Source organism: Symphalangus syndactylus, chromosome 17 (assembly GCF_028878055.3).
Source record: "Symphalangus syndactylus isolate Jambi chromosome 17, NHGRI_mSymSyn1-v2.1_pri, whole genome shotgun sequence".
Lineage (NCBI taxonomy): Eukaryota > Metazoa > Chordata > Mammalia > Primates > Hylobatidae > Symphalangus > Symphalangus syndactylus.
This window is the reverse complement of record NC_072439.2, coordinates 48343914-48358297: the sequence shown is the minus strand read 5'-3', so window position 1 is coordinate 48358297 and position 14384 is coordinate 48343914. Positions and strand designations below refer to the sequence as shown.

Below are 14384 nucleotides of genomic sequence, written 5' to 3'. Positions count from 1 at the left end.
GACCACTGGTTTATCCAGGGTCATCCAGGTTGGAGTGGGGTCAGGAGAAATGAGGAAATTTAGGTCAAAGTATACAAAGTTACAAACATGTAGGATGAATAAATGGGAAAACCTAATGTACAACATGAGGGCTATAGTTAATGATAGTGGTATTCAGGATTTATGCTAAATGAGTAGATTATAGCTGCTCTTGCCCCAAGGGGGGAAATGTGTAATTATAGGAGTTGATGGATATGTCATACAAATAACTTAAATACACAGAATAAAAACTATTTTAGTTTAAAAGGGAACGATATTTATAAAAAAATAAAGTGAGCTCGAAAACATTCAAATAACTGCTTAAAATTAAAAAATAATATCATATAATTTTATAGAAGGAAAGAAAGAGCAAGACAGCAAGAAAGAAAAGGCACCATAAAGAAAAACAATTTTGGCCCCTACTCATTTGTAGTCTAAGCTGCGTCTGCTCCCTCACCTTGAAAAGCCACGGGCTTCCGAGGGATGGAGGTCAAAGCCAGAGTAAAGAAAGTTCCAAGGGGAGGCCACTCCCCAGATGATGACTTTCCAGTTCCAGTTAGTGTGGGAGTCCCAGTTCCTCTCCTTAACCACCGGACAAACGTCTCTGGAGTCTCTCCAATGAGGAAGAAAGCAAGTCGGGGGTAGGGGAGGGGCCTCACACCAGGTGGTGGGCTCAGTCCTTCCTCCAGCTCCTTCACCCTCCAGTAGTCCCGTGGGTCCACGCGCGCCAGCGCGGGAACCGGGAAAAGGAAGCCGCGTTGTGTACGTAAGATCCAGGAAACGAAACCAGGAGCCGCGGGTGTTGGCGCAAAGGTTACTCCCAGACCCTTTTCCGGCTGACTTCTGAGAAGGTTGCGCAGCAGCTGTGCCCGGCAGTCTATAGGCGCAGAAGAGGAAGCCATCGCCGGGCCCCGGCTGTCTGGACCTTGTCTCGCTCGGGAGCCGAAACAGCGGCAGCCAGAGGTGCGCGGGCGGCTTTTTCTGCCGCCTCCCGGGGACTTGGGCGCGGGAACTGCGTGGAGCCTACGCTGGGGCCAGGGCCGGGGTCAGGTGTGGAGGGCAACTTGTGGGGAATCGGCGCGAGGGCCCGCAGGTTGTGTTTGCTGCTCTGGGGGTGGAGGATGTGGGGTGAAGGTTGGGGCCAGAAATGCAAGAGGCCTCTGAAAAGGACCCTGGAAGTGGAGCAGATACACGCCAAGGGGCCCCAGGCGGCCCAGCGGCACCCGGGCTCACCCCAGAACCATTCGAATGACAAGGGGTGCCCTGCCTGAAAACGCCTCGCGGTGCTCAGCTTCCCCTTAGCTACACTGTTTTACAGGGCAGAGACCGGCCCGGAATCCTGGGCAGAGGCTGGGCTCAGGAGCATGTGCCAGCATAGTGGGGCTATTAGAAGGGACGGTTAATACAGCCTGCAAGCTGTCATTTATAAGTAAGTATTCAATGAAGTCCGCCAGGAGCCCACATCTATGCTAGGCCCTCTACAATACCAGCTTAGAAAAGATAGTGGCGGTATCTAGCACCATTCCTAAGACCATTAGCTCCAGTCAGGCTCCCCGACTTTAAATTCGGCCTCTACTGCTTCACATCTGTGGACTGTCAGCCACTTTCTTCTTACATATATTCTTTCCGTTGCCTCATCTTTGAAATTGTGTAACTATTAAATGAGCTACAGAGTATTACGTGTGTTAATGTAAAGTTCTTAGAGCAGTGCTTGGCACTACAGAAAGTACTCAGTGAAAGTTAGCTTTTATTATTTTAAATATTTGACAAAGTTCCTGCTTCTCCAAGCTGACTGTCTGGTTCCCATGTGGTTTCATTCATGCATTGTTATTCCTGGAAGTCTTGGCATGGCCACTTCCCAGTTCCAGGAACAGGCAGTCGTTGTTTTTTCTGGCTTATCACATTGAGATACATGGTTACTACAAGTGACACTTAAACGTGTCAGGCAGTTTGGGGGCTCCCTTCTTGAACTTTTTCTAAGAGCAGACCTTTCTCTTAATGCCACCCTGTTTACAACAATAGTAGGCTTTGAACAACGAGAAAATGCAGGGAAATGAAAAAGACATATAAAGGGAAAGAGTGGATTTCTGCAATTGGATAGAAAAGTGGCACGTAAAATAGCTGGTTTATAGATCAAACTGCCTTTAGATCTGTAAAGGAGCTTAGAGTACAGGTGGAGAGACATCAAATGTGTGTGAGCAGACCCTTATGTACCTCTCCATCTTTATCTCTTAAGAATATCTCCCTCTTTCGCTCTGTAACCTCACTGGTCTTCCTTTCCTTGAATGAGGCAAGTTCCTCCAGCTCAGGAATTCTACCTATGAAGTTCCCTCTATCTATAATGCCCTCCAACACCCCACCCACCATACCTCCATAGACTAGTTGATTTGAGACTTCCTTCAGCTCCCAGTCTGACTTTTCTTAAACCCCTTACCACCGTCTAAGTTAGTGCCCCATAACCCTTTCTTATAGCAACATTAATTTTATTTATAGCACTTAGAGTATTTTTAATAATATATTTAATTCTTAATTGTCTGTCTCCCCTAGTGTCTAGGTATTGTGCTCTAGTGCCTGGTATAGTGCCTTGCATGCTCTATGCCTTCAATTAATTCCTTAAAAACCACACAAGCTTTATATTTAGTGAATATTTATATAGGAAGAATTTCTATATGTATATATGTGTATCTGTGTATATACACACTCTATTGCACTGCCCTGAATAGTGCTAAATTAAAAAGCCAAAACACTTTTTAATCAGAACTTAACAGTTGCACTCTTCAATTTTCCATACATTCTTTTAATAAGTGATTAGAAAAAAATGATGTCTCCATATGTTGTCTGCTGCTGTAACAGAATACCTGAGACTTGGTAATTTATAAAGGACAGAAATTTATTTCTTACAGTTCTGGAGGCTAGGAAGTCCAACATAATCATGTGTTGCTTAAATACGGGAATACATTCTGAGAAATGCATCATGAGGCAATTTTGTGGTTGTGAGAACATCATAGAATTTACTTACACAATCCTGGATAGTATGGCCAGCCTACTATTTAGGCTGGGGTGGTGGGGTTGGGGGTGTTGAGGAGAGTCAGATTGAGAGCTGAAGGAAGTCTCAAATCAACTAGTCTATAGACGTGTGGGTGAGTGGGGTGGTGGAGGGCATTATAGACAGAGGGAACTTCACAGGTAGAAGTCCTGGGCTGGAGGGAACTTGGCTCATTCAAGAAAAGGAATGACCAGTGAGGTGGCAGATAGCCTACTAGACCTAGACTGCGTGGAATAAGGTATTGCTCCTAGGCTAGAAACCTGTATAGCATGTTACTGTACTGAATACTGTAGGCAAGTATGATATAATGTCAAGTATTTATGTATCTAAACATAGAAAGGGTACAGTAAAAATAATCTTACAGGACCACCATCATATATGTGATCTGCTGTTGTGGTGCATGACTGTATGGAGGCACTAGCATCTTGTGAGGGTCTTCTTACTGCATCATCCTGTGGTGGAAAGTGGAACGGCAAGACAGCAAGAGAGAGTGGAACTTGATTTCCTTACAAGCCTACTCTGGCAATAACAAACCCACTCCCAAGATAACGACATTAATCTATTCATGAAGGTAGAGTGCTTATAAACTAATCATATTTTATTAGGCCCCACCTCCCAACACTGTTGCATTGGAAATTAAGTTTCCAACACATGAACTTAGCTCACACATTCTATCCATAGCACCTGGCCTAGTTAAAGCTAAGTGGCACAAGAGTAAATTGAAATTCAAGCCTTTTCTGTCTTACATAAGAAAGATGCAGAAAGAAGTTCCACAGGTGTGCCTTGATTCTGTCCTAAAACCGCTTCCCGGGAGCTTTTCCTGGTGTAGGCGCTCCTAACCTAATCCTAAATCGATTCCAGAACTATTATTCTGTTTCCACAGTGATACTGTGTCTAGGTTTTAGGGAGGATAGTTCATTGATGTCACTTAAGAATGCTTTCCAGGTGGAAAGTTCTTTAAGTTTGAGGCTTCAAATTCCATACAGCACATTAAAATCCCATTCGTGAGTTTGAAAAAAAAAAAAGAATCTTCGAACAAATTTCACTGAAGGATGTCGGTCTTCCTTTTTTCAGTGAATTAGAGACATCGGTGCAAAGAATATGAATTATTAATCATCTTAATTCAGCTAGTTAGCAAACTGTATCACATTTATTAAAATCACTTATTTCTATGGATTTAGTTTCACCATTTATGAGGAGGAAAGGAAACAATTTGTGAGGGAGCTCTGGGTTGTCAGGAAAGGCTTTTCAGAGTAGTAAAGCAATCAAATGAGAATAACTGATTCAGTATTTGTTTCCTTTGTCTCTTTGGTTTACTTTTTAGTTTTGTAGAACCCTTGATCTGTACCATCTCACTTGGTCCTAGTTGATGTATCATCTGCATTTTTATTCAAGGTTTAATATAAAATGCTATAAAAGGCTATCCTACACTGGTTTTAAGCATATTTATTTTGTTTGTTAAGCATAAAATACGCAAGAGGATTTTTATGGAATGACTCCTTGTTACAAGGTACTTTGCATTTATAATCAGCCACAGTCACCTCAGTTTCATCCCATATCTTACAAGTATGATGTGCTATATACTCAAAGCCTCACCACCTGCTTGCCCCACCCATTTGCTTAAATGTGTCAATTTTTTCTAAGCTTAATTTTTACCAAAACTGGAGTTCAACAGATGAATATTTCTCCTTCTTAGATGTTAACTAAACATTTTTAAAGGTACAAAATTTACATACAAACATAACCCAAATGACATGGAAGTTACTTGATTTGTGACTTACCTGTGTAATGTTCCCCTGGCCTACTTGAAATTCCTGCCTTCCCTCTAGTCTAGTATCTTATTCTCAGTTATTGAGAGGAAGTTAGGGACCCAGAATTCTTGTTTTCAGAGCAGTAGAATTTTGCTAAAATAATTCAAAACATTTATCCCTATCTTGGGGCTGGAAGAGAATGTGAAATGCTTTATCCTCTGTTTTGAGGGAATGAGGGAAGGAGCTTGTTCTTAGGCAATTAACAAGTAAATTTAAATAAATAATCCAAATCTGGTGTGGGTAAACAAATTTTAGTTTTAGGAACTTTCAAAATTAAGTATGCTTCCCCTTTGGGTTCCAGATTTTACAGTAATACTTTTTGAAAGCAGTAAGATAAAAATTTCAGGACCTCAAGAGATGGGTCAAAAGAGTTTCACTGTAATATGAATTTTGAAGCCAGAACTGGAAATCCCCTGTGCTGTGTCTTCCTCTTTGTGGTAGTAGAGGTTACAGTTATCAAATAGTCCAGAGAAGCAATGGGAAGTTACGATTTCTGATAGAAAAATTTTAACAGAGGTGTACTTGTATGCAAATAATATATGATGCCTCAGTTTCCTCCAAAGTCTTAGTTAACAGAGTTAGAAAAATCAGATTATATTTGAAGTTCTGTGTTCATACTGGAGTAATTATTATTCCAATGGTACAATATACAACGTAACTTTATTACATTTTTTTGGTACAGCATAAAGATGATTTTCCCTTCCTCTGAAGTATTTCTGAAACTAAAAATGAAATAAGTGTGGTAGAAGCCATTGTTTATGAATTATCATGCTAAATTAACTCGTTAATTAATTCATTCAGGGCACACCCAGTTATTCCCCAAACTGAGTGATATATTTCTTGGAATAGACTTATTACGCTTGAGAAAACCCAAAGGATCATTATAACAGCAAACAGGAATGTGGGCATCCACATAGTGGACTTTAGTGACCTGGCACACAGTGCCTTATCTACTTGGCACATGTACAGGTACAAGGAACACTTAACATTTTGCACCAGAGCTTATTACATACCATTTTCAATGCTTGAGATATTATATAAATGCTAAAATTCTAAAACCTATAGTAAAGCAAAGACCCAGATTTTATACCGCAGTAGTTTTGCCAGTAAGTCTCATCCTCACTAACTTATCTTTTAAGATTAAAAATAACGTAACCAAGTGGGAAGAAAAAGAGCAAATATGAACAAATTGTCATTGTTTTAGAATCTGCATCTTTTCCTTTCTGGTATTTCTGTGCAAGGAGAGAATGATCTCTGACCTTGTGAAAGGCAAATACCATGTGTATTCATGGTTGGTACTCATTTGCAAGACTTGAAACTCATGACGCTCCCTGCTTAAGATCCTCCACCTATTCTTAACAGCTGGGCTCCCCAGCTCCCGGATCACCAACCAGTACCAGTCTGTGGCCTGTTAGGAATTGGGCTTGTACAGCAGGAGGTGAGCAGCTGGAGAGTGAGCAAAGTTTCATCTGTATTGACAGCTGCTTCCCATCGCTCACATACATTACCACCTGAGCTCGACCTCCTGTCAGATCAGCAGCGGCATTAGATTCTCATAGGAGCAAGAACCCTATTGTGAACTGCACGTGTGAGGGATCTAGGTTGCGCACTCCTTATGAGAATCTAATGCCTGATGATGGGAGTCACTGTCTCCCATCACCCCCACATGGGACTGTCTAGTTGCGGGAAAACAAGCTCAGGGCTCCCACTGATTCTACCTTATAGAATTGTAAAATTCTTTTGTTATATATTATAATGTGATAATAATAGAAATAAAGTGCACAATAAATGTAATGTGCTTGAATCATCCCAAAACCATCCCCTGCTCCAGTGGTCCATGTCTTCCACAAAGCCGGTCCCTGGTGCCAAAAAGGTTGGGGACCACTGTTTACCAGGATACGTAGCATGGGTTTATGAATTCTCTATCTTTGCAGCACATCCTTTATTTCTGGCTTGCATGGGACTTGAAAGCCTAAAACAACTAAATGCTAAGAAAATTTATTTTTTAAATTATTTTTAAAATTATGACAAAAATATTTTCTATTTCAGATGTATAGATCTGCAATCCAGAAACTATGAATTTTTTTCAATTGAGTAGTCTGTTTGCCAAAAAAAATAAAAAATAAAAACTTGCCTAAGTTTCTTCTCTTACATTTTATTTAGGATTTGCCCTTAGACATTATTTAGTGCTTTTCTGACCTTGTAGGGAAGGTGAGAATAATTGAATCACTAGTTTCTTAAAATTTATGTTACAATTGGTTAAAGGCCATAGAATTTTTTTTTAAGCTAAGCATGTTATAGAGATGTATCCTATAAGAAGCAAGGGGCAGGTAAAGACTCTAGAGATGTGTAGTCTGGTGTGTTAATTAAAGGATACTACCTATTTGTAATTCGGTATGTATTAATCTTTTCTGATATATCTGTTAAAGTACTCTTCACATATTTTAAGAAAATTGGCATTTTAAAGTATAGTCTTTGATGGTAGAAATGTGAGGTTGACAAAAATCATGTCCTCTTATGTATGAATTTAGTCTTATACAGTTCTTCATATGATGGAATCTAAAACACAAATGTAGTCTTGAAAACTTTTAGTCTACTTTGGCTACATGTGTTTATTATTGTTCACCTTATAGATTAATAGCAGAAAAGTATAAATTTTAATATTTCTACCTTTCTGGCTTGATGAGGTCTACAGCATTAATATCTGACCAGTTAATGCAAACTGAGATTCCTATTGTCCTAAGAAAATCTGGGAAGTTAGTAACACAAACACATCTTTTGATTTATTTCAGGACCACATAAACCCATTTTGAATTATTCAACCATTGCTGAACTTCTTGAGTACGTATAATTAAGAGTTGACTATTATTAGAATGTTCTTAAGACTTTAAGTTGATTATAAAATTTTGTGCTTAAAGTTGGCAATAATTGAAACAAAATAAACAAACAAACAAAAAAACCTTTATTTTGAAACACAGTCTTGCTCTGTCATCCAGGCTGGAATGCAGTGATGACATCATACTTCATTACGGCCTCAATATCCCAGGCTCAAGCAATCCTCCCACCTCAACCTCCCGAGTAGCTGGGACTACAGGCGCATGCCACCATGCTTGGCTAATTTTTTTTTGGTAAAGACAATGTCTCTCCATGTTGCCCAGGCTGATCTCAAACTTCTGAACTCAAGTGATCCTCCTGCCTCAGCTTCCCAAAATACTGGTGTTATAGGCATGAGCCACCACCCCTGGCCAAAAATAATTCTGAAACAGCAAGGAGGAAGGCGGTTTCTTCTTGGGAAGTCTAGATTTTAGTTGAGCATGTAGAGGGATCAGTTGACTTACTAACCACTTAGGATTGCACGGTAAGAGAATTTAAAGGGTGGCTGGCACTGGAGTGGGCCTGGGAAGGGAAAGGGCAGTTTGTGTTAGTGTGCATGGGTCCAAGATAAAAATGTTGAGTAACAGAGTTTTGCCTAATGCATTGTCGCTAAAAGGGATGAAGGGCATCGGGATCTACAGGAGATGGAAAAAGTAGTGACAGGATAGTAGTGGGAAAAAGTAGGATTGGATCAAGGCACTGGAAGGCAGAAATATTGAGTAGAATGTTTGCTGCAATTTATGTTTCTGTATAAATACCGAGTACAAAGTTTCACTTGGGTAGTCAATGTGCTATGGCTGTGACAACTCCTGAGAGTGGGTTTTCTGGTAAAAAAAAAAAATCTCTGAAAGCACAGAGTAGTCTCAGGCCTTCTCAAATTTGCAAAGAACAGGTCCACAAGACCTACATTTCCCAAGATAATTGCAGTAGTGTGACCTGATAATTAACATTTTTTGCTTTCCTGCTGGAATATTCCTGGAGCCCAAGTCCGGAGACTGGGAACTGAACCAAGCATTTCCTTTAGATTGTGCAAGTTGTGAAGGTTGATGTTATTAGCTTGGTTACTACTTGGAGTCTTAGCTCGGTTACTACTTGGAGTCTTAGCTCATAGTGTGTCTTTATGGCTTTCTGCCTCACTGGACCCTCTTCCCAAAAGGCTTTAGAATGTGTTCACCATGATGAGCTGACCAACAATTTCTAAATTCCTACTCAGAAACACAGCAAGGGGAATGCAGTCAAGCACAAAGGGCTTAAATGACCAGGTAAGGCTGGGCTGGATGAATAAAGAGGAATATCCTATGAATGTGACTATGTAGTTTTAGAGTATCCTGATTGAACTGTTATATTTGACCTGTGGCCTTGTAGACAGTGTATTAATATCAGATCTTCTTTTTCAGAACTGTTTTAATCATGGACAAACAAAGTAAGTAATTTATTTTAAATGTTTACTTTCCTCCTTATAATGTTAATCTGTTGGTAACTTATTTGTCATAATGGTTTATTCAGTGTCTGAAAGTATATAATTTGCTTTCTGTTGTTTATGCTCCAGAATACAATGTCTAGTTCAGTATTTTGACTATAGAGAAGATGTACAAAAATAGCACTACCACTAGGTTCTTCATTAAAAATAAGAAAGCCTTTTGGAAAGCTAAGAAATGCTAGATTTATTGGGAAATATGTTCTGTAACATATATTTAAACCAGAACAATATTCTCTTTGTGTATTTTATATATATAAAGATTATTCAAGTCATACTAATTAACAGATAATAAGATTTGAGTTCATTGTAATAAACTCCTCAGAAACACACCTCAATGTATATTTCATCACAGACACGTTTGTATTTTAAGTAAATACCAGTCAATATGTTCTGACTTTTTTTCTCTCAAGAAAATTCTAAGTAAGATGGATACTTATCAAGCAAGTAATAAAAGACTGTCTTATTAAGATATCAAGATTCTGAAGAACAGAGGGAACATTATGTTCAAAATTCCCACTACATAGGGAAAATTAAATTCAAAAATTAAATCCTTTTTTTCTGAAATGCTTTTCTTTATTCTGTCTTTCATCTTTGTTGAGGTAACAAAAAAATATTTATCCATCACTACAGTGTCACCCTTATTAGATGTATGAAATAATCTCCAGGACTGGACTCCTTGCTTTTCCCATGTGAAGTTTTATGATTTTCTTTTTACTTACAAAACTTAAAGCTTTTTAAATGTAAATTTATATAGAATAACACTGTTTTATTTGCCACAGGCTTTAAGTTGATTCCACTCAATTTACAAAAATTTATCTGGTCATGGTCATAGTCAACTTTTAACTCTTCAGTTTTGTATATATAATTGTATGTATGTACGAATGCATTTGCATAAATAGAAATAAAATGTGTATATGTGTGTGAATAAATGTGTAAATAGGTATATATACATACATGTAGACATAAAAATAAAATATCTTTAAGACAATGTGATAGACTTGTACTTTTTGTAAGCCATTTTAAGTTGCATTCAAAAATGCAGTAATCGAAACATAATTAACATGCTCTTTGTTCTACTTGAACACCTGCCCATTCACTCATTCTCCTTGTATGAATTCCTCCCGGAATGCCTGAAATCAGAATCATCGCTTTGGTACCAAAAGTCCAGAGATTGTGAGCTCATGATTTCTTGAGTCTGTCTGTTCCTGGATATGTGTATGCATGTGTGTTCTATGTTCTAGTATTCAAACAATGTTGCTTATTAAGAGGTATCACAATGTGACATACCTGTCAAGGGTAGATCTTTACTTCAGACTTGCAAAGTATTTTCTTGAAATCTATTCTGAGTCTGATGCTGTTGTTTCCAACTTAATTTGGGAGTAGGGGCTGCAGGCAGGGCCTTATTAGCTAGAGAACTAGGGAGTTAGTTCAGTCACTTGACACTGAGAAATAGAAGAGAATGGATGGGAAAGAATGATGGGGAGTTTCAGAGATTTGTGATGATTCAGAAATCACAGGGTATGTTGCAATGTTTGTCCAGGGAAAAGTCCTCATTTTTTTGTTGTTGTTGTTTTGTGTTATTTGTTTATTTATTTATTTGAGATGGAGTCTCGCTCTGTCGCCCAGGCTGGAGTGCAGTGGCACGATCTCGGCTCACTGCAACCTCTGCCTCCCGGGTTTAAGTGATTCTCCTGCCTCAGCCTCCTGAGTTGCTGGGACTACAGGCGTGTGCCACCATGCCTGGCTAATTTTTGTATTTTTAGTAGAGATGGGGTTTCATTTTGTTGGCCAGGCTAGTCTTGAATGAGTAAGAGAGCGGTTTTTTTGTCTGATTTTATGCAATCACCATGGACTGCATTCTGCTGAAGTCATGATGAAGCCATTTATGAAGGAGAAAGGCCAGGGCAGGGGGCGGGGGAAACAATCCAATCTTCCTGATAAAACCACACGATTCACAAGTTGAGTGGTCTTTGAAAGTTCATAATAGAGACACATACAAAAAAATGTGTTACAGTGAAAGTTTGACCTATATTTTCTTCTATATTGATGCCATGTCTCCATGATTCTAAAACAAAAGTCTTTGAATTTACAGTTAGTAATTCATAAGGAAACAGATAAGGAGATAAGTATAGTGTCTACTACACCTTAAGCTGTGTGAAAGCAGAGCCATTGTAGCCACAGAGCCTAATTCAAGGGTGACACAGGACATGCTCAGTAAATATTTAGAGACTGGCTGCGGTAGGTAACTGAATGACTAGATAGACATGAATATTAATATTTAGAAGGTTGAACCATTTGTGTATTTATTAAGGTTACTCAAGCCTTATTAGCAAATAACAAAGTTTAATATGCTAGTGTATTATAATTAAACATGGCTTTTGTGGGTCAAAAACAGTCATATTTGGGGAATTTCATATGGTTCAACTTTATTGGTGTAGTTCCAGAGTAAGCATAAAATATATAAATACTGAGGTATATTCATTATTTTAAATATTTAATAATAATTCTAGTAGCAGTGATGATAGATGTCTTTAAAATCATCCATAATTCTACCATCCTCACATCCCATTAATTTCATTTATCTCTTTCTTCGTTGTCTATATGTAATTTTAAAGCTGTCTTTATTTTATTATCAACAAAACATGGAACTGAACATTCATCAGGGATGTTTCAAAAACTGGTAATTCAGCCCCAGTAACTTAACTGTCTCATTTTATCTAAAGGAGAATTTGTTTGAAACACATTTGCTAATTGCAAATTAGCTCTGATAACAGGCACAGCTTATGTTAAGTGAAAATTTTACTTTCCTTATTTCAATACAGCATAAGACCATACAAGTGACAATTATCTAAGTACAATACATTGTTTCTTTCTAATATATATTTTATTTAATCAGACATCTATTTACCTCTTCTTGAATTGCAGACCCACAGATGAATGCTTCTCACCCAGAAACAAACTTGCCAGTTGGGTATCCTCCTCAGTATCCACCCACAGCATTCCAAGGTAAAGTAGTTGCTGAAAGAAGAAAAGGTAAAATTAATCAATCGAGAGAGAGACAGAGAGAGAGAGAGAGAGAGAATTGTGCATTTGTTTTTATTTTAGTAGTTCTTTTTTTTAAATTATATTAATGAAATTTTGGCAGCCTAGTTGTTCTTGATTATTTTTATTTGGCTATCATTTTCCATAGAAGTAATTTTTATTTTTAGAGGACAGTAAAGGTATAAAGAAAGCTAGTAAAAACAGCATTAGGTTTACATTTAGCAAATGAAATACAAGACTGCACATCCCAAAATACAAATGTTAAGTAAAATATTTTATTGATCCTCCATCTGTTCTGAAAATTATGATCATTTAATCACATTTAGGAAATTTATTTCTGGTAAATTGAGTCATGTAGTAGCTTGGCATGTGTTCAGTGAGAGTCACATCAAAATAGTAAGACTGCTTAAAACTGAAAGTAATAGAAATTCAGTTACCTGGGAATAATTCTCATTTTAATTTTATAATATATATGAAAGCTTTATTTTTGTATATATGCTGATTCAGCTCTGTATTTCTAAGAAAAGTAATTGTGTCATTTGACTACATCCATAATTGAGTACATTTTTTCTTTTCAACCAATGCCTGAAAGAATTCAGAGATTTTCATTTAGGCAAATGCAATTATCAAAACTACTAGACCTTTAAAAATAGCAAAGTCCATGGCATGTCCAGATTTGCAAGCAGACAGCCTACCCACATCTTGAAAGAGCATCCTGGGGATTTAGGATCAAAGGGAATGTGGTTTGGATAGAAGGATGTACCCACTGTGTTTTCTTCTCTGAGTAAACAAATGTGCTTAGGAGCTGAATGTCATGTTTAATTGCCTAGCAAGAAACCTCCCTGTGGGTCCCGGATCTCATCCAGATGTTTGCAACTAAAAGAATATGAGCTAGATAAGCTCAGACTCTCACGTGGTGGCTCATGGCAACCATGTCTGCGCTGAAGTATCATCACCCAGAAGCACTTAAAAATAGTAGTGCAAAGGCACTATTCCAGAAAAATTAAATCATAGCTTCCAGTTGTGGGACTCAAGGAATAGTAATCTTTTAACACCCCAAGTGATTCTAAGGTGAAGCCAGGGTTGAGAACATCTGCTCTAAATTCTTATAGGGTTGGTGTTTGCAAAATCATTAGTAAGTCTATAATATTCATCCAAGGCACTTAAGAGAATGATTTAATCCACCCTATCGCCAATTAAAAGTAGATATACATAAATAATACAGTTCAGATATAATCAGACTTGAGAGTTTGTTATATTATATATATATAGCTCTACAGCTTGATTTTGTTTCTCAAGTCCAAGATTACATATAGCACAAGTCTTAAGATAACAATGATGCTAAGAGTAAGGATAATTTAAAATTGAGAGCTTACCATGCTTTAGTCATTGTTTTAAATGTGGAGTTAATGTGGACTAACACTTTTCATTCTTAGAATACTCTTGTGAGGTAAATACTGTCAGTTATCCCCGTTATGTATGTGGGAAAGCTGAGGCATAGGAAGTTTGTATCAGGCTTCAAGTTCTGCCTGCTTTTAAAAAAAATTTGTATAGGTAAATGTGCTGGTAAACTAGGTTCTGCCTTCTGTGCTAATAGTTATGTGGTAGTTTAAACAAGTTGCAGTACCTCAAAGCCTCAGAGTTCCTATCTATAAATAAGGGTGATATTTTCAATGTAGGTTGCTTTGTAGAGTAAATGAGAGTATATGTAAAACACTGAGCACAATGCTTGCAAATAATAAATGACAAATATTTGCTAACATATTTAAAATATTTTAAATCAATTAGCCTTTACATAAATGATACTAGTATTCAAATGTCAGGTAATTCTTTATGCTTAATTCATTGATTTGAGGAGTAATCAATCATACTTTCAGAGTCTGGGGAAAATTATGATGATGTTAAAAATGTAAGAAATTAACTCACATCTCCATATCCCCACTGGTCTGCCTATGGTCTGGTTTCTGTGCTGACCCCAGTGATCTTTAAAAATGTAAATCTGCTCATATTACAGAGAGTGTATAGCCCCTATTTTATTAGTGGCCTATTACTTTTAGGATAAAGGCTAACACGAAACCCAGGATGGCCTTTTCCATGCTCTGTCTTTAACTTC

At 37.8% G+C, this 14384-nt stretch overlaps 1 protein-coding gene across 13 annotated transcripts in view; it reads left to right on the top strand.

Annotated features, from left to right (window-relative positions):
* The first annotated feature begins 580 nt into the window (after window positions 1-580).
* The window catches only part of PLSCR1 (phospholipid scramblase 1), a 29871-nt gene continuing 16067 nt past the window's right edge, over window positions 581-14384 (top strand). The window contains exons 1-6 of one of the 13 annotated variants that reach the window (XM_063620215.1): window positions 581-981; window positions 7668-7716; window positions 7872-8003; window positions 8963-9011; window positions 9147-9172; window positions 12155-12235. In XM_063620215.1, the coding sequence (XP_063476285.1) occupies window positions 9004-9011; window positions 9147-9172; window positions 12155-12235 (115 nt within the window). In that variant the 5' untranslated portion in view covers window positions 581-981; window positions 7668-7716; window positions 7872-8003; window positions 8963-9003. Of the gene's footprint in view, window positions 982-1304; window positions 1448-3290; window positions 3636-7667; window positions 7717-7871; window positions 8234-8905; window positions 9012-9146; window positions 9173-12154; window positions 12236-14384 lie in introns of those variants that run through there. The other 12 variants (XM_063620216.1, XM_063620217.1, XM_063620214.1 and 9 more) reach the window with 12 other exon arrangements.